The following is a 20,491-nucleotide window of genomic DNA, read 5'->3' on the forward strand; positions in this document are numbered from 1 at the left end:
TGATTCAGCATCAACTCCAAGATTCTGTTATGCAATTCTTAATGGGGTTGAATGATACCTATAATCAAACTTGAAGCCAGATCTTACTAATGGAACCTCTTCCGTCCATTAATAAAGCTTACTCCTTGCTAATGGACCTCTTCCCTCTATTTATAAAGCTTACCTCTTGCTAATGGAACCTCCTCCCTCCAATCATAATGTTCTTAGTTACTATATGGGCCTTTGCTCCCACTATAGTATAGCGTATAGAGATCTATGGGTACAAAACTAAATGTTGACTTTGAATTTAATCACAAACCCTCTGCCAAGAAAAACACCTTTCCCTTTTTTCTTCTCTAATGCCATCGTGTAATATGATTCTTGAAAAAGGTAAATACATCATCATCTGGAAAGAAATGGGTTAATAATAGGCTATATGAATCTGCTTTTGATTGATTTGGTCTTTATTAGTTTAACAATTGTTTATTTGACATTGATTTGTGGGACTCAAAGCTATAGATAAAGCCTCTCCAAGTCTCCACATACATGATTCCTTATAGTCCTCGCATAACATTGTGGGAATACATAAAAAATAAGTAGTAGCCTCCAAGCCCAAGGTCAGATTAAGTTAATGTGCCAAGAAATGTTGGAAAAGTCGGTGACTGGTTCAATGTAAAATGCAAGGGAATGCACATATAATATTCACGAAACTGAACTTTTGTACACTTCATAATTGAATTGGGACCATTACATTTATTGGGTTAAGTAGCTCATTCTTATTGGATTTTAAAGCCAGATATTACTAATGGAACCTCTTCCCTCCATTAATAAAGCTTACTACTTACTAATGAAACCTCTTCCATCCTGGTTTATACCTACTGCGAAAACCAGACAATTCTACCTCTATTCCATCATTGTCCAACTTTCTTTCCAGTCACAAGTTTTTCAATTCTATGAATTGTACTCTTGTTAATTATGTTTCCAATTTGTCAAAACTATGGCATTTTAGACTAGGACATCCCTCAATTTAAAAAAGTGTGATACATTTTTCATCTCAAACTTGTACAACATTTGTTGCAATGTCTGTCCTTTAGCCAAACAAAAGTGATCACCTTTTCTTTTCAATAATAATGTTTTTTCTAATGCTTTTGACTTTATTCATGTTAATATTTGGGGTCCTTATTACATTTCTACTCATGAGGGCTTTAAATATTTTCTGTTCAGAGTTGATGATGCAACTAGGTCCACTTGGGTCTTCTTCTTGATGAAATCTAAATCAGAAACTATGCCTTTTCTCATCTCTTTCTTTACCATGATACATACTCAATATGGAGTCAAAATCAAAGCTACCAGGTCTAATAATGGACCAGGATTTTGTATGATTGATTTTTATAACACTCACGGTATCATACACCAAAAGACCTATGTTTACACTCCACAACAGAATTCTGTAGTGGAAAGAAAACAGGAGCATATACTTTCAATTACTAGACCTCTTAGACTCCAATCTAACATCGCTCTCAAATATTGAGGTGACTGCACACTCGCTGCAGTTCATCTTATTAATAGTTTACCATCTCTTTTACAAGACAAAACTCCTTTTGAACTCCTTTTGCTTAAGCCTCCTTGTAGCCATTTAAGAACCTTTGGTTGTTTGTGCTATGCTTCAACTCTCCAAGTTCACACGCCTAAATTTGATCCTAGGGCAAGGGTTTGTGTTTTCTTAGGCTATCCTCATAATGTCAAGGGCTACAAATTACTAGACTTACATTCTAGACAGATTTTTATGTCTAGAGATTTGGTTTTCCAAGAACACAAGTTTCCCTTCTTGTCCACTGCTTGTGCTCCTCAACCTATCTCAGTTACTACTTCACCTTCACCTTCCACCATGTTAAAGTTAAAGAAGACAGGCAACGACATGATAACATGTCGTTTAGACAAAAGACAAAAGACCTTCAGAAGAATGATTGTGCTCTATGATAATAAAGAAGCATGAAACGGGGTCATTTCGTCAAATGAAGACAGAACAAATTTAGCACGAAACAGCGGCATCCTATTAATTGAAGATTGGTTTTGTTATTGAGAACGACGATGTTTCTAGCTAATTAATGCATTAAGTCTTCTTGCACATGATAAATGTAAATAAGTCAGTGTTGTGACATTTTGTCATTTGGCGAAGCAAAAACATTTACCTTTTCAATCTAGTACTAATATTTCTATTGCTCCTTTTGATCTTTTGCATAGTGTGTTGGGTTACACGTATGAGTGAAATCCCACATTGAATAAAGATGAGAAGAATGAGTGGTTAATATAATATAATTGAGCACATACCCATTGGGCTTAGGCTTTTTGGGTTAAAGTGTATCTCTATATATTATATCAATTACTCAAGGAAGCTCCCCAAGATGTTTATCCCCCCGACAAGTGGTATCAGAGCCCATGGTGGTGTGCGCCAAAAGAGGTGAGGTGTTCATGGTCCCTAAAGCCTAGACGGTCCACACACAAAGATCCTGGAGAAGAAAAAAAAAAGGCCCAACAAAGGAATATTCCTAATGGTGCTAAATAATGGTGTGGTGCGGGGTTCCCATGGACATGGACGTGTAGGGTTCTCATGGATGTGCGTGCGGGGTTGACACATGGTTCCCATCGATGGCGTACGAGAGACCCATGGATGACGCGTTGATGAAGTAAAAAGCTCATTAGGCAAAGGGGAGTGAGTAGGATTTGTTCATGGCCCACAGAGGGGTCTTGAAGCCCATAAAGAGGCAGACTCACACGTGAGGGGGAGATTGTTGGGTTACACGTGTGAGTGAAAATCCCACATTGAATAAAGATAAGAAAAATGAGTGATTAATATAACATAATTGAGCACATACCCATTGGGCTCAGGCCTTTTGGGTTAAAGTGTGTCTCTATATGTTATATTAATTACTTAAGGAAGCTCCCCAAAGTGTTTATCCCCCCAACATAGTGATCTATGTGGTCCTTTTTGTGTTCCTACTCTTGAAGATTACAAATATTTTTTATTATAGTTGATGATTTTTCAAGATGTACTTGGGTTTATTAATTGAAAGCTAAATCTGAAATTCAATCACTATTTGAGCAATTTTCAACAATGGTCAATATTCAATTCAATTCCAAAATCAAGTGTATAAGAACCGACAATGGAACTGAATTCATTATGGAAGATTTTTTAAAATCAAAAGGGATTTTACATCAATTGACTTGTGTGGAAACACCTCAACAAAGCTCTATTGTTGAAAGCATCAGCATATACTTAATGTAGCAAGAATTTGAGGTTTCAGTCTTCCCCTTCCTTTACATTTCTAGGGGGATTGCATCTTACCATCTGTATACCTTATAAATATATTACCACCATCTACTTTGCACATCAAAAGTCCCCATGAGATACTATTTGGTCAATTCCTCACATATGCACATCTCAAAACCTTTGGTTATTTGTGTTTTGCTTCTACACTTACACATCAAAGGCACAAATTTGCATACCAAGCCCAAAAATGTATTTTTCCAAGTTACCCTTCTGGTATCAAAGTTTTAGATTTGAGTACAAATATCATGTTTGTGAGCAAAAACGTCATTTTCCCTGAACACATATTTCCTTTTGCAACTGTTCCTTCTACATTTGATCTAAATTTTTATCCTTTTGTCTTTCCCACTTCTATACCTAATACCTATTCCCCACCTATGGAGTCTTTACTTTCTACAAATTCAGCTAATCCAACATCAGAGGTCTTGTCTTCCAATCCTTCACTTGGCTCTAATCCTCCAATCCTAATGTCCCTGAAGTTTTTCCCTCTGCCGAACCACCATGTCCACCCGCTCCTCAATCTTTACCTCCTACCAAAACATCTTCTAGAGTTAGACATCATCCTTACCTTAAGGACTATTCTTGTCTCTCAGTTTCCACTTCATTCAAACCTCAATCTGGTAAACCCTCTAACATCTTTGATTCTCTTTCTTATACTAAACTCAGTCCAACCTATCACTCTTTCCTTATATCTATTTCTTCCCATAGTCCTGAACCCACCTTTCACCAAGCTGTGAAACATACAAAGTGGAGAGCTGCTATATACAAAGAAATTGCAGCCTTAGAGTAGAATCATACATCGACTTTGACTACTATACCTCATGGTCATGTTCCTATTGGTGTAAATGGGTTTATGGGATTAAGTACAACTCAAATGGCAGCATTGAGAGATACAAAGCCGGGCTAGTTGCTAAAGGTTATAGTATACTCAGAGGGAAGACCTTGACCATTCAAAAACTCTCTCCGGTTGCAAAATCAATTTCAGTTAGGGTGGTTTTGGCCATTACTGCCATGAAAGGTTGTCATTTACACCAAATGGATGTTAGCAATGCTTTCCTCCATGGAGATTTGAATGAAGAGGTTTACATAACCTTGCCTCTTGGATTTCACAGCAAGGGGGAGCCTTCTTTGGTATGCAAGTTGAACAAAAGCTTATATGGGCTCTAGTAAGCTTCAAGGCAATGGTTTGCAAAATTCAGCGCTACCATTTTGGAGCTTGGCTTTAGGCAATCTAAGGGGGATTACTCTCTTTTTACTAAAACTAATAGGACATCATTTACTGTATTGGTAGTGTATGTGGATGACATCTTGCTTACAGGTAATGATCCTGCTGCAGTTAGAGAATTGAAGCAACTGCTTGATACCAAATTTGGTCTCAAAGATTTGGGATCATTGAAGTATTTTTTGGGGCTAGAGGTTGCAAGAAATGAAAAGGGAATTAGTTTAAATCAGAGGAAGTACGCTTTGGAAATATTGGAAGATACTAATCTAATGGGTTGCAAACCTGCTAAAACGCCTATGGAACAGAATATGAGGATTTCTAAAGATGAAGGGAAGGTACTTTCAAACCCTACTCAATACAGAAGGTTAATAGGGAGATTGATGTATCTGGCCTTGTCTAGGCCTAACATTACATATTCGGTGCATAGACTAAGTCAATACCTTGCTAAACCAAGAGAACCTCACTTATTGGCAGCTCAAAGAATTGTTCAATATATCAAAGGTTCACTTGGGTAGAGCATTTTAAACGATGTCGGTAATGTTTCAATTGCCCTTGCTAATGGTGAAAATCTTCCTTTTTCAGTAGTTCTGATCCAGTAATGCAAGTCAAATATCTAACTTGTAATACGACAGTAGCAGCTACAATTAGTTTAGTGTGTGTTAGTAACTTAGTATTAGTTAGTCAGTTATATTATTAGCCATGTCTGTTGTTAGTGGCTATTTTTGCAGTTTAGAGAAGGAATCCGCATAGTTTAGAGCTGAATTAGGGACTTAATTAGAGGTAGTTAAGCCTAATTGATTTGTATAAATACTATCAATATTCAAATACATATTCATCATTGCAATACAAGATAGTTTTTCATCAAACTTTTATACATACCTTAGCTCTCAATGTTTTCTTATGGGGATGACCATCTTTATATTTAGCCATTTCAGCTTCAATAGGAGAGTTATGATCATAAATGTCGTTCTTCTCCTGATCGAAGGCAGCCTCTATTGCATTGTTGTTTGCCAGTGTAGCTCCATGATAGTGTGCATGTAAATTCCTAAGGTATACTGGCAAAGCACCCGCATTCCTAAAAGCATGCCCTTCGTAGCTATATACATGTCCCAGCATTGACTCATGAGTTTCATTCTCAACCTTTCTCCACCAATTTTTATACCCATATTGCTGAACTTGAACTTGAAATCCGAAGGATTTATAGAAATGTTTTTGGTCTTGTATCCGCATATCCACAAGTGCGTGGATGAGTTTGTACTTGTCCCAATCATTGTAGATAATAGGATGAAACAATTGGAACATGTAAAACTTCTTTACCACTTGAGGTTGAAGAAACAGCTCAGAGAAACCGAGTTTGAAGTATTTTGATATATCACGTGATTTTAGATACTTGTTTACCACAGAAGCCATCATGTACCTGTAATGAACTAAATCCGTCTTTCTCCCAAGATTATCCACACAGTCCTTAGACACTTTAGAGGGATGATAAACCACCATATTCTCACGCCGAATACGCAAACGGTTGAGTAAATCCCCTGAAAAATCACCCTTTTCAAAATGGCCATATGAGAATTTTGCAACTTCCCCAAACAATCTTCTAAAATAAGGTCCAAACTGTAGAACTTGGTTACTACCCGGATCATACTCCCAAAAAAGTTTCTTAGAATCAGTAGGAAGATGATCAAGAAAGTATTTAAATGTCTGTAACGTAAGACAATATGAAAAATAAATAAATATACACATGCATATAAATATTATAGCAAATTATTAACAAAAAAAAAACCATAGACTCCAACTCCCAAAAAAGGCTCTTAGAATTAGTCGGAAGATGATTAAGAAAATATTTAAATGTCTTTAACATAAGACAATATGAAAAATAAATAAATATACACATGCATATAAAATATTATAGCAAATCATTAACAAAAGAAATATACCATAGACTCAGGATTTGGTGGATCCTCCAAGCATTCTGGGGGCAGTGATGGATGCGGATGAGGCTCAACACTAAAGGCTTCTATCATGTTCTCTCCATCAATTTTTGGATAGTAGTCAACTCTGGAAAATGCATATGGAGAGTCCATTTGGGGTTTCGAAGCTTTCTTTCTAGCCAAAAAGTACCCTTTTTCTGTTTCTAAAACAACCCACTCTCTTACACCAATCAGTTAGTGCACTAAGATGCTCCACTTTCTTTCTAGCAAAAAAGTTTCCTTTTTTTGTCTCTGAAAGATTCCACTCGCTTACACCAAAATTTTGAAATATTGTTGACTCGTTAAAAAATGAACAATAGTAGTCGACTTTAGAAAATGCATATAGAGAGGCCATTTGAGGTTTCCAAGCTTTCTTTCTAGCATTAAAGTCCCCTTTTTCTGTCTCTAGATTGTGTGTTTTCATCACTCAGTAATGTGATCCACCACACTTTTTCTCTTTTTGTTGTTACTTTTTTTCTAGATTGGATAGAACTTATTTAGCTGGAATTGAAAATTGAGAGCTGAGAGCAAAGTAATTTTTAAATGTGTGAATAGTACTGTGAGACCTATTTTTAATAAAAAAGTTACTGAAAAGTAAATTTTATAGATTCCATGAACAATACACAATGCAATGTTCACGATTGAATTGATCAAAAGTTGCGATTACTGTTCATGAACACTAGCCGTAACACCCATTTGTGTGCAGCCAAAAAAAAAAAAAAAAAGGCGCAAACACACATAAGTTAGATCCAAACGCCACCTATATCTTCCAACATACTGAAGTCTAATGCTTTCTTCTTCTTTCTTCTTTCCTTTTTTTCTCTTTTTTTTTTTTTTTCTTTCTTTTCTTCTTCATGCTGGGTTTTTGCTCTTAGTTTCTTCTCTTTTTTCTTTTTTTCTTTTCTTTCTTCTTTACTCTAGTTTCTTCTCCTCCCACAGTCGGACCACACATGTGCTCCACCACACTTTTTCTCTTTTTCTTGTTGATGCTTTCTTCTTCTTTCTTCTTTCTCTTTTCTTTCTTTCTTTTCTTCTTCACATTGGGTTTTCTCTTTTTTTTTATATATAGATAGAGCGATCTTCATGCTGGGTTTTCTCATTTTTTTTATATAGATAGAGTGACGAGAACCACATTTTTTCTCTTTTTCTTGTTCACTTTTTATCTTCCTACGTACTGAAGTTCTTCCTCTTTCTTCTTTCTTCTTTCCTTCATTTTCTCTTTTCTTTCTTTCTTTCTTTCTTTTCTTCTTCACGAAGGGTTTTTTTTTTTCTCTTTTCTTTCGTTCTTTCTTTTCTTCTTCACAAGGGTTTTTGTTCTTAGTTTCTTTTCTTTTTTTTCCCTTCTTTTTTATTTCTTTCTCATTTCTCTTTTTCTTGTTCACTTTTTATCTTCCAACGTACTAAGGTGCGGTTTGGATTGCGCTGAACGCGTTCAGCGTTCAACGTTTTCCTCTTCTTCTTCTTTTTTTTCCTGCGAACATGTTCAGCGTTTTCCTTTTCTTTTTTCTTTTTTTTCCTACTGCACATCTCATCTCTAGGGGACAAATTATAGTGCAGTTACTGTGCACGTACTGTTCGCCTACTGTACAGTCACTGTTCACGTACTTTTAAAAAAATTTTAATTAAAAGTGGATCTCACGGTACTATTTACACATTTAAAAATTATTTTTCTACAATATTTTCAACTTTCAGTTTTTGATGCTTTCTTCTTCCCTTTTCTTGCTTTCTTTCTTTTCATCTTCACGCTGCTCAAAGTGGAAAATCAATATACTTTAAGTAATTAAACTTAACAGAATTCCATACCACTAAATTAAATGAACTTTCCATTTTACTTATTTTATATTATAAATAATTTTCATAATATTTTATTATATTATATATTTTAATTAACCATCTCTAAAAAAAAGTATAAAATATATGAATTCGGTTAATGTGTGCTTTAAATTATTTATTTTTTAAAATATTTTTTTTTAAATTAAAAAAATTGTTAATACTTTCTCAATTTTTTAAAAAAATATTTCTAAAAATAATTAATTATTATGTACCCGACACACATTAACTAAATCCAAAATATATTCATACTTTTATACTTCAACAGTTAATTATAACTTTTTCATGTATTTTTTCATGCTTTATTGTTTTTTTTTTAAACTACTTTGTTTAAATTATACACGTAATTACATTTTACCGACAAAGCATCTTTTCTTCTATTTTGGCTGCTTATCAATCAATAAAATATCAGACGTGTCCTTCAATTCTTTCTTTCATGACAGCTTGTATTTAGTTGGCACCTTGTGAAAGTGGTCCGTACATATCCTTTCTATAGTTTACTTACTCCGACTTGCATATCAGGGGAAAAAAAATTGCATAATTTTTCGCAGCACACCTAGCACCCATTTTTGCAGAAACTTGCATCCATGGTGGTGCTGGCGGCGGCTTCTTAATTCTCATGCCAAATTGTATTTAAAAATTTTTTATTAATTTTCTTATTTTAAATATGCTTGAAAATCAATTAATTTTCCTCATATATATAAAAAGTTAATTATGCTAATTTTATAAATTTAATATCTATATTTATATTTAATTAATTAATAAAGTAGTTATAACAACATCGCGGTTCAATCTCGGTCGAACCTCAAGCCGACCCAAAAACCATAAACCTCTCCCCTTATTGGTTCTGTGAATGGTCTGGGTCTAAAAATCATGCTCATTACTAAAAAAACTCCTAATATATTTGTTGAGTAATTTTTAATGCTAAATCTACAACATTTTTATAATAAATCTTAAGTGGTAAGTTATTACAAGTAATTACTATGGGCAATAAATTAATTTCAGTGATGAATTCAAATTAAAAACTTGTAACAACTTGTTACTTAGGATTTGTTTCAAAAATGCTGTGAAAATGTTATAGATGTAGCACTTCTCAACTATAAAATCAGGATTATTTACACAACTTTATCATAATTTATACACGTAACGGCTTTGAGTGGTGAAATTATGGCCATATCATTTTTTTTTCTCACCATTTATAACTCGTCACGTAGGTAAATTGTGACCAAATTTGTGAAAATTATTATGATAGTATACTAACTTGTATTTGTGCCCAATCTATATCTATATACATCTAAAAGCTGAAGTGTAGCATTTATTATTGTTACGCTCTTGTTGAGCCACATCAATGGCCACACCATCCATCCATTTTCAACATTTTCTCTCTTATGTTTAATTCTTTTTTTTTTTCCTTATTAACCTCCCAACTTATTGTTATACTTTTTCTAACTTTCCCCCTCCCTTTTACATTTTCATCTCTCCACTACTATCTACTTTAATATCACTTTTCCTCTATACCTTTATCTTCCTTTATTTTTTTCTTTTTCTTATTCCCCTCCTCTTACTATAAATTTACAATTCTCTTTCCATTCTATTCATAACTTTTCACATATAATATGTTATTTCTCTCGCTTTCCCTCTCTCATTTTTCACTTACAAAAGGTTATTTCTCTCTCTTATTTTTTTCATTTTAGGTGGATTTTTTAATATCTTTCTTGCATCTCTACTTTAGGTTGATGAATTTTTGTATTATTTGGAATTCTACTTTGAGTTGATGTGATTAAGTTTGGTGTTTTTTAGTTGTTATCTTTTTTATTCTCTTTGATTTCCTAGATGTTGTCATGTTGCATTATAAAGATAGTATATAAGGATATAATATTATTTTATTACATAACATGACTTAGATAATTTGGTGTTTATTATTATATTTTTTACTTTTTACTTTTTTTCTTCTCATATCATTTTCTATAAATTTCTTATTATTCTCTCTCAAAATCTCTTTTGAAAAAATGGTTATTCTCTTTCTCTTGATTTTTTATTTTTTCTTGCAGCTCTACTTTATATTGATGAATCATTGTGATTTTTAAAACTCTATTTTGGGTTCTTATGTTTTGGTGTTGTATTTTTTAGTTCCCCATCACAACTCACAAGTAGTCTCTCTCTCTCTCTCTCTCTCTCTCTCTCTCTCTCTCTCTCTCTCTCCAATAAAATTTCGAGAATAGACAATACATATTCAGTATAAGTTTGATATGAGTTTTGATTATCATGATAATCTCTTTTAAAGGAATGAATAATTTATTTAAAGAAAAATTATACATAACTACATATGTATATATTTTTATTTTGCTTAAATTTATAATCAACCTCATGCAATTTATTTAAAAGTAATGACGTTAAAACAAATGAATAACTGCCCTAAAGATTACATTTGTATATCCATAGCCTTTATATTTAGAAAGACTTTCACTTAGATTAGGTGTTTTCAACCCAAACATGTCTTTTCTCATTATGTAACTGCACAAAAATAGATCAAAGTGGACCAAAATGAACTGAAGTGATCCGAATGGACCGAATTCCCAAGCAAACCAATGGTACCAGAAGACAAGAAACCAAGGAAGGCGGAAGAAACATGTGAGCAAAGAAAAAAGGAAATATCTAGATAAAGTAGTCATCACCTCTACATTTAATGCACTATACCAACTCAGATGGTCGCATTAATGAAGTAGTGACCCCTGAACAGTGGTCTCATAGCTTGCAGCACAGTTTACCACCTTCAGCACAGCTCTAATGGGACAAGTATCCAAAAGAAGACCCCTAGCAGTACAAGTGGAGAGCTAGGATGAAATCCAAAGGATTATATAAAGGAAAGGAATCCCTCCAAGGAAAGGGAGGAAACATTGGAAGAAAAGAATAGAAACTTAAGAACATCACCTTGTATTAAGAACTTGAACATTGCCTCCTCGGCCAGACCCGAGGAAGTGTTATTTCCATATTTTGTACTTCTTTTACTATTCTCAAAGCCCTAACTCCACTAACCTTATAATTTGATCATAATAAAGCATTAAAGTTGACCTTGCAAGCTCATACTCTAACAAATTAATTACACTAGGCCTATAAAATCTAATTCCACTATTCTAAGTGGGCCTAGCATTTTTGGGCTCCAACACTAGGCATCTAGGAACCTTTTTATTTTGTTCATCTATTTATCTTGTCATCCCATTTATTTTAATGTTCATTCTCCATCCCCTTTACTTTATTGTCATCCCATTTATTTTAATGTTCGTCCCCCTCCCCTTTATTTTATTGTCATCCCATTTACATTTTGCTTATCCCCACTTCCCCTTTTTTTGTACCTTTTATTTCTTATGTTCATCCCCTCCCCTTTATTTTATTGGCATCCACTCCCCTTTTATTTTTGCACCTTTTATTTCTCACTCTCTCTCCACACATGCGCGCTCACGCGTATATCACTATCTCAACACCTAAAAATTATTTTCTATCTATTCTTTTTAAATAAGCTTTAAACCTTTAGTAAAGCACAATATGCGTATGTTGTCTCAAAGGATGGTTGATGGCTTTGAACTCCCATCTTTCTTTTGGAAAAAGGACCAATAAGGCTTGAAATAAATTAAAGCTTATTTAAGAAGAATCTCTAGAAAAAAAAAATTAATGAACCTTTACTTTTCCATGCCATTTAACTTCCTAACAACTTTATGTACTTGTCTTTATTTTATTGCACTTTATTTTCTAGTCTATACCACCTATTTACTTTTCTTTTCTTTTATACTTTTGCTCGTTAATAATGTTGCCATAAATTAATAGCTTGGATGAACAAATCTCTATAGCGTGCTTTTCCAAAAGAAAATGATCTTTCAAAAAGCTTTATTCCCTTTTCACAATTTGTTTTCAAAAACAAAACTCTTTCTCAAGGAAAGAACTTTTTAAAAATCTTTCCTTTTCTTTTAAAATGCTCTTTCTTTAAAAAAAAAAAAATCTTTTTCTATTTAAACCCAAAAAACAAATGCTTTTTTTTTCTCTAAAATATCTACCTTCCTTCTTTCGAAAATGTTTTCCTTTACTATGTTAGAATTTCTTTTCAAAGATATGATAAAAAGAAATCTTTTGAATGAGCAAAGTTTCTAAAATGAGTAATTCTTTCCTAAAAAAATCATGGGATTTTTGGAACCCAAACTTTTTAGAAAACAAAACCCATGAATACTTTTTTTTAAACCAAAAAAAAAATTGTTCAAAATAAATTTTCCCTACAAAATGTTTTTAATACAAGTTTCTTTCCACTATGAAAATCATGGGATTTTTAATTCAAAATTTTCCTCCTCAAAAATAAAAACCCATGAAAATTTTTCAAAGAAAAAAACCTTTTCCAATTCTTTCTTCTTCTTTTTTTTTTTTTTTTGAAATTACCCTCCTTTTACAAAAACATTTTCAAAATAGAACTCCTTTCTTCAAATCATATTCTCAAAATAAATTCATAGAATTTTTAAAAGTAAACCCTTTTTTTAATTAAAAAAAACCGTGAATCTTTTTCTTGAAACCCTAAAATGGCACGTCTTTTTTCTAAATAAACTCTTTTCAAAAAAAAACTTTTTCAAAAAAAAAATGAAAATTTGTTTCCTATTTCAAATTTTTCTTGTTCAAAAGAAATCTTTTCTTTCAAAAAAAATGATGAAAGTAGTTTTCAAAAACTTTCCATTTTTATATATAAAAAAACAATAAAACCTTTGCTCATAAAAAATATATATATTTTTCCCAAAACTTTCCTTTCAATAAATATAATTAATGTTTTCAAAGAAAAATTCTTTTACAAAATATGTGAATTTTCTATAGAAAAAATCTTTTACAAAATATTTGAATTTTCTAAAAAGAAATCCATTTCAAAATAATTCATACATTGTTGTTTAAAACTTTTTCTTAGGATTGCATCTATAGAGATTTGTGCCTATGGTTCAATTTCATTGAACCCATAGGCACTAATCAAGCTTACATAGTTCCTCCCCTTCTTGGTACTAATGTACTATTATTTTGTTCTTTTTTGCATGATAAGATAAGAAAACGTGGTGGATAACAACAAGGTGCTACTCTTCCAACTCCCTCTCTCTCTCTTTTTTACATTGTAATCTCTTTGTGTAATACTATGTAATATTCACATGCTAATTACATAGTAATTAAATATTTACATGCTATTGTATATATTATTTCTAGCAATGTGGTAAATGTCCTTCACATGTTATATGTGTGTGTGTGTTTTCATTTGAATAAAACTTTTTTTCAAAAAACCAAAATGCCAAATATCTTATTTCTTCACTCACACGTAACTGAACTTCTGAGTCCAAGATCTTTGGTTCGAGATTTTTGGTTCCAATGGGGTTCGCTCCTGAAGAGCACTCTTTGTCATCAAACCAAGACACCAATCAGTTTTTGGTATAGGTAGAGATTAAATTTCAGATCTCTTATTTAACCATCAGAGGTTTTACCAGTTAAGCTAACTGGAACACACATAATAAAGTAGGTTTTGAAAATGTAAAATAAAACTTTTTGTAAATTCCAAATATGAATGCTTTAAATAACAACCCATTCGATATTGATAAACAGTAACTGTACGGGTGAAAATGCTTAATACTTTTTATTCTATTTTTATTCGTCTTCTCTCTCTCCTCTCTTATAAAAATCGATTCTCTCTTTATCAAAAAAATGAAAATCGATTCTCTCTTCTCTGTCTTCTTTCTTCTATTATTATATAGTCTCACAAACATCTACTCTGCTCTCTCTCTGATGTAGTTGTTTATGGTGACCGTGGATGGCAATGGTGGTGGATTATGGTGGCTGAGGTTGTGGCGGTGAAGGTGGCGGCGGATCGTGGTGGCCATCTTTCCCGTTTTGAGATCTCCATCTTTTCGTTGTTCATCCAAATACTTGCCTCAAACTCATTTTCGCACCGATTAAACTCCAATCTCTTCATTTTTGGTTGATTTTTGGTGTTGCTTGGTGGTGGTGGTGGTGAGCTATCGGTGTTAGTGGTGGGTTGTGGGTCTATTCAGATTTGATTGCTGGGCTGTGGGTGGTGACTGTAGATTGGCTTCGATGGGTTGATTTGTGCTTGATCTATTAGATTTAACTGATTTGAGTTTTGAGAGGAAGAAAAACTAACACTAACCCTAACCCTTTCAATCTCTCTAATCCAAACTCTTAGCCGTCTCTTTTGTTTTGTCTCAATGGGGTACTCTCTTTTGCCTTGTCAATCGAATCCCAATACTAGGGCGGGTCAGTCTGTTTCGGTTTGTGAACCGAAACTAAATCCTATAGAAGCGGAGGCTGAGTGGGAGGTGGGGGAGGAGCTGCTGAAAAGTTGGGGGAAGGTAGATGTTGTTGATGGTGAGTTTGACATCGCTTTCTGTACAACAAGCGAGTCGGATGAAGCCATGGTTTTTACGATCAAGATCCCAGACCCCGAAGCCTGTCCACCTCTTTCATACTTTATTCAAAGTCCACCTCCACCTCCTCCTCCTTCTATACTGAACCATATTAAGGGAGTGAAGAAAAAGAAAATCACCACCAAAAACAACAGCAGCAGCTTCAGCTTCACCCCAAAGAAGATCAGCCCGGTTTCCAAAGTCGCCGAAGACGGGCCGCCGGGACCTTACCCCTCTCGCTACTACGCTGTGTTAGACGACCATCTATATTCTGTTGGTGGCCTTGACCCTGATTTCTCAGCTTCAACTATTGCAGATGTGTACGAAAATTACACACTCCCCCATGACAACCCTCTCAATATAGTCGGCTATATCCCCACTACCGACGTCTGGATGCTCAACCTTAAATGTCCTGACAAGGGTTGGGAACGTGGTCCATCCATGAAATATCGTAGACAAAACCCTCAGACCATTGTTGTTGATGGTAAGCTCTATGTTTTTGGCGGCGGTTTGGGTTGGTTGCAACCCAAAGATACTTTCTCTGGCTGGATGGAGGTTTATGACCCCAAACTGCGTACCTGGGAAACCTTGCCAAACCCCCCAACTTATAGCAAGATCGACATGGATGTCATTTTCGCACACTCGAATTTTAAAGGCGAGAATCAGATCATAATAAATGGGCCGCCAGTACTTGGAGGAGATTCTAATGCGAAGGGTCATTACATTGCTTATGATGTGATATCTCGCTCTTGGAATCATGTGTTTGATGAGGCTCACCTTTCATGGGCAGAAGAAGTTCAGTGTAAAAGAGCTCAAGTTGTTTCTACTACTCTTTATTGGACTACCCTCTTAACTGAGTACACTGATATGATATTTATCTACGGATATAATGTATATTCGAGAGGGTGGACTCGGAGAAAGGTCAATATTAGATCCATTTTAATTGAGGGTGAAGATTTCCTTCCAACCGGTCCTGGTTTTCTCCACTTAGCTGGTTCGAAATTCTGCCTTCTGTTGTTTTCCTACCACAGACCTCATTATTATCTTAATTGTCTCATATTTGACCTCTATGGTGAAGCGAGTAATACAACCATTCTTTCCGTTCAGAAATACTTGTTGGATTCCTGTTTACAATTTCTGGACTGCATGATTATGTAGGTTTTCTCTTTTCTCTTTATATCGCTTTCATCTCTTATGCCATGCCACACACGTGACACGCCCATATATTATTCTTCTCATTTTTTTATAATTATTCTTTGTACTAGTGGCTAAACACACAGCAATGGTCCATCCCGTTCTAAATTTCGAATTGGGGAGTTCTGGTTTCCTTAGGTTTGAGTATACAGGTATTCTTTATTCAATGTTCTTATGCATGCACTTTATAAAAAAGATGACAGTTGTCAAATTTTTTGTTTTTTTTTTTATTTTTTTATTTTTTATTGTGGCTATTCTCTTGCATAGGGTGGTGGGAAGATAGAATATAATAATAATATTGTGCGTGTAATTGCATGTATTCTTTATGGAGTAATTAATGAGACCAGAGTCTTGTGGTTCAATGACACTATCGAGTCATTCCCATGGGAAAACTTGGGTTCAAATCAATGGCGAAGTCAGGATTTTAATTTAGGAGGGCAAGATGAAAATAAAGAATTGAAGAGAAAATCAATTGCAATCTTTTTGATTAGTATAATAAAAAAATACTTAACTAATTAAACAAAAAAAATTGATTAACATATAAATATAAGGTAAGTGTTAAGTTTTTTTTTTTTCCCTTGTGCGTAACGCTAGATTTAGTATAAATGTCTTTGTATTTAAGATACTTCATATGTGACTATAAGTATATTTTTCAAACAAGTAAAAGTTAAAAAAAAAAACAATCAATATATGGTTATTATTATACAAAGTTAAAAGAACTTCTTACTAATCACTAGCCGAGAAGAGTATATTACAACTGGAGCCAAGAGTGACAGCCTCATAGCACAATTACATGCAATTGCAAAGTTGAAGACCATAAGCTTAAAGCAAACAAAAACTTATACAAAACAAATACTAAATCTACAAGAAATATATATATATATATATATATATATATAAGGGGGGTGGGGTTTGGGTGAGGTCGGGGGGCAATTGCCCCCTCTCGAACCCCCTACCTCCGCCCCTGGTTTAAATGCCCCCTCTCCACTTGTTGTAAGAAGAAAAAAGAACAATAATTGATGAGAATCTAGGTGACATTTAAATTAAATTTCACTAGTAAAATATGGGTGAGCGCCCCTAATTAGACAAAATATTAAGAGTAATAGCATAATGTAACAATTAAAGATAGAATTCTCAATTTTAAATATTCCCAAGAACTCTATGCTTTTATAGTTTTTTTGTTCATAGCATGAATCATGGCAGAAAGTTGTACAATTGATCTTCTTGAATTTGAAGTAATAGTAACTAGTCCTAAATCAGGAGACGATTATGCTTAAGGAGTGTTTGGAAACTATTTAGTTGACTGCAAAAATATCATTCAAAGGTGACAGGGAGAAAACTGAATAATGAATATTGTTTAAGAGGGAATGCATACTCAGAAAATGAAGCATATGTTGTTATTTTTAAATTAAGGAATATTTATGAAACTGTTGACAATACATGTTGCTTATTCTTCCTTGCTGTTTGATTGCAGATTATTGCTGGAAAAGATTCCCCACATCACAATGAAGCATGTATTTCAGGAAGCAAATAGAAGTGCTGATTCACTTGCTAGTATAGGTTGTACTTTGCAGGAAGAACTTATAATTTTTGATTACCCCCATCTGATGTAGTTGCTGCATTAGTGAGTACAGACAAATGGGGAAACATTTTGTAGGTATGTTGCTACCAACTTAGCCATTTTGGCTATCTAGTTTATATATAATTCCTTTAAACCAAAAAAAAAAAAAAAAAACAATACATGTTGCTAAGGCTTACGTCTTGGGAGTTAGAGAATCAAGGAATTTGTTTGATAATGCTTTTTTTTCTCGACTACTTGTTTAGCTCATCCCAAAATGACTGTTTTTCTTTTGTACTCTGAAGCTCAACAGAGAAAGAGTAGAGGCTTAGAAGGAAAGGAAGAAGGAGAAGAGGAGGAGGAGGAAGAAAGAGAAGAAGGGGAGATGGTGAGGTTGGGCAGGAAATGCAGAAATGTAAACATAGGCACAAGGATGGCAGGAATAATGTTCATTTTTCATGTTTGTAAATTATATATATTGCTTCCTGTAGTACAGTCATGGTCTGCCTGCTCAATTCAATTATCTACATTGTCTATGCTCAATACTTCAAGATGTTTTTCCCCCTCTTCTTTGGGTTTGCATCAATTTATTTATATGCGTGATGTATGTTTTATTCTAGAATTATTTTTTCTTTGTTTAATCTTCAAGTGAAAATAGAAGCTTGGGTGAGAAAAATCTTACACCAGTAATATTCTATTAGCCGTCATTTTCTATCTTTTGTTTTGATAAGTGCCTTCATCTATTTTTGTATTTTTCTTTCTTAAACAGCAAAGTTTTGTTTAGATTAGAAACCTCTGCCATTAGATTAGGCTGCATGCACTATAAATATTTGTGGATCTGGTCTTTTTTCTCCTGAGATTAATTTAAGGTGCATGCTCATTCTACGTTGGCTGTCCCCAATAAAATCATAAACTAGATTGGAAACTTGGAATTGGCACTGTGCGATGTGCTTTAATTGAAGAATATAATGTGATTTTTATACAGCTAAGATTCTTTGGTTCTCACAACAATGGTAAATTGATGTTTGAGCTTTTTAATTGTAGCAGAGGATTCTTGCATTCTTATTGCCTTATTGTAGCTTAATTGGCAAGCCAGCTGCAAGCTAATGCAAGGTATAATTTCATCTGTTATAAATGATTCTTAATTTCAATTCTTTGTGCTTTCAAGTGTGTAGAAGTTGTTAACTAAATGGAATCAGTTGGTCAATGTAACATCGGTTGTTGTAGCTTTCTTGCCGCTACCAGCACCTTTGTTTTTTTTTTTTTTTTATAAATGGTCATTAAATATGATTTAGGCTTGGTTATTTTGGTTGGATTGGCTCTCTGCCTTCAATATATGCAAACCATCCATCATGGTTTATGGAAAAATAGGTTGGTGCTTTTGAGGTGTTATTTACTTCAAAATAACCTCTACAGCATAATTATTGGATACTCTCAGAATATCATAAATATATACTCCCCCTCTCACATAACTGGGGTTTCATTAATTAAATTCATAGTGAGATCTACAATTCATATAAGAGGGGGAGTACGCATTTATTGTACTCCCAGAGTATTCAAAAATTTTCCTCCATATACAGCCAACATATGTCTTGCTCCCTTATGATTTGTTTGAACAAGAGCAAGAAGACAATGGGAGAGAGAGAGAGGGAAAGAAGATGATGGCGTGAAAAGCAGAGAGTTAATGCTATATTTTTCCTTTAATAAAAAGAGTTAATACTTTTAAATCACTAATTTTTAGAGACCAATAATGACTTGAGCATGAGTGCTTTTTCACCGTTAGATCTAATAGAAATTAATGATCAGAAAAATGTGCAACTCTTGCTAAGATTTTTTTTCTTTTCTTTTTCTTTGAGAAATCTAACGGGGAGTTTTATTATGAAAATAGAAAACTTCTGTCTTTCGTTACAAGAAGAGAGACATCAACTAGGATATCCTCTAACCAATACTGAGGTGCATACAAAAATTTGGCTTTTTTTGCTAACTTGTCAATAACAAAATTGCCAATCCTGCATACATGATTAAAAGCAACAATTCTCAGACTTGAAGCAGCAACCCACGAATCTTCAATGAGGTGACCAAAATGGGCGAGACAAACAAACCCCATTTGAAATTAGAGACTTAGGGTCTGTTTGAATAGAACTTATTTTGCTGAAACTGAAAACTGAAAACATAGTAGCAAAATAATTTTTAAATGTGTAAATAATGCCGTGGGACCCATTTTTAATAAAAAAGTTGCTGAAAGTGAAGTTTGTGGGCACATGAACAGTACACGGTGCACTGTTTGCGGTTGAATTGGTCAAAAGTTGTGGCTAGTGTTCATGCACAGTGCATGAACAATAGCCTTTGTCCTTTAAAAGTTGAGAGGCTGCGCAGGAAAAAAAAAAAAAAAAGCTAAAACATGGGACTGGAAAACATAGACGCAGATAAATTGGATCCAAATGCATTCGTAGTATGCATTTGGGTTTTGCATTTTTGTGTTTGCCTTTTTTTTTTCCCTAGACAGCGCCTCTTGCACTATTCATTGTCCATGAATCGTGCTTTTAAGCTTATGAACAATGCCAAACGCCTAAACAGTAACTTTTTTATTATTTTTTTATTATTTTCAGTTTTCAGCAAAATAAGTATCTAAACAAACCCTTAATAATCATCTCAGCATCTTTCTCTAAAACCACATCTTGGGGACCTATTTCAAATGCAAAGGCTATAGCTCTTCTACAGGCAAGAGCTTCCATTTCATCAACTGATGGAGGCAGATTAATTTTTTCTGACAAAGCCCCAGTGACCTACCCTTCACTGTTCCGAATAATGACTTTGATACCTGCTGTTGAGATGTCCTCAAAATGTGCCTTATAACAAGAAGGCAAAGGGGGATACCACTGTTTGGCCGAGCAACAAATTTGGGGGAGTGCTGAGAATCCGTAACAACAAAGAACTCAAGTAGGCTAGACATGGTAGTGGAATAAACCTGGGAGTATGGCA

At 34.0% G+C, this 20,491-nt stretch overlaps 1 protein-coding gene across 2 annotated transcripts; it reads left to right on the forward strand.

The window, feature by feature from the left end:
- Window positions 1–14,501: 14,501 nt before the first annotated feature.
- LOC142642752 (uncharacterized) lies at window positions 14,502–18,128 on the forward strand. Of its 2 annotated transcripts, XM_075817169.1 has the most exons (5): window positions 14,502–15,751; window positions 15,865–15,911; window positions 16,023–16,103; window positions 17,426–17,608; window positions 17,815–18,128. In XM_075817169.1, exons 1-3 carry the CDS (start codon window positions 14,560–14,562, stop codon window positions 16,056–16,058), a joined length of 1,275 nt encoding a protein of 424 aa, XP_075673284.1. In that variant the 5' UTR covers window positions 14,502–14,559; the 3' UTR covers window positions 16,059–16,103; window positions 17,426–17,608; window positions 17,815–18,128. The 2 variants fall into 2 exon arrangements, with proteins under 2 accessions (XP_075673284.1, XP_075673283.1); XM_075817168.1 differs by having other exon boundaries at window positions 14,502–15,911.
- The last annotated feature ends 2,363 nt before the right edge of the window (window positions 18,129–20,491 follow it).

The sequence above is a fragment of the Castanea sativa genome, chromosome 7 (genome assembly GCF_040712315.1).
Source record: "Castanea sativa cultivar Marrone di Chiusa Pesio chromosome 7, ASM4071231v1".
NCBI lineage: Eukaryota > Viridiplantae > Streptophyta > Magnoliopsida > Fagales > Fagaceae > Castanea > Castanea sativa.

Coding starts and splice junctions, on each gene's coding strand:
- LOC142642752 (XM_075817168.1), top strand. CDS start 14,560: ATGGGGTACTCTCTTTTGCCTTGTCAATCGAATCCCAATACTAGGGCG.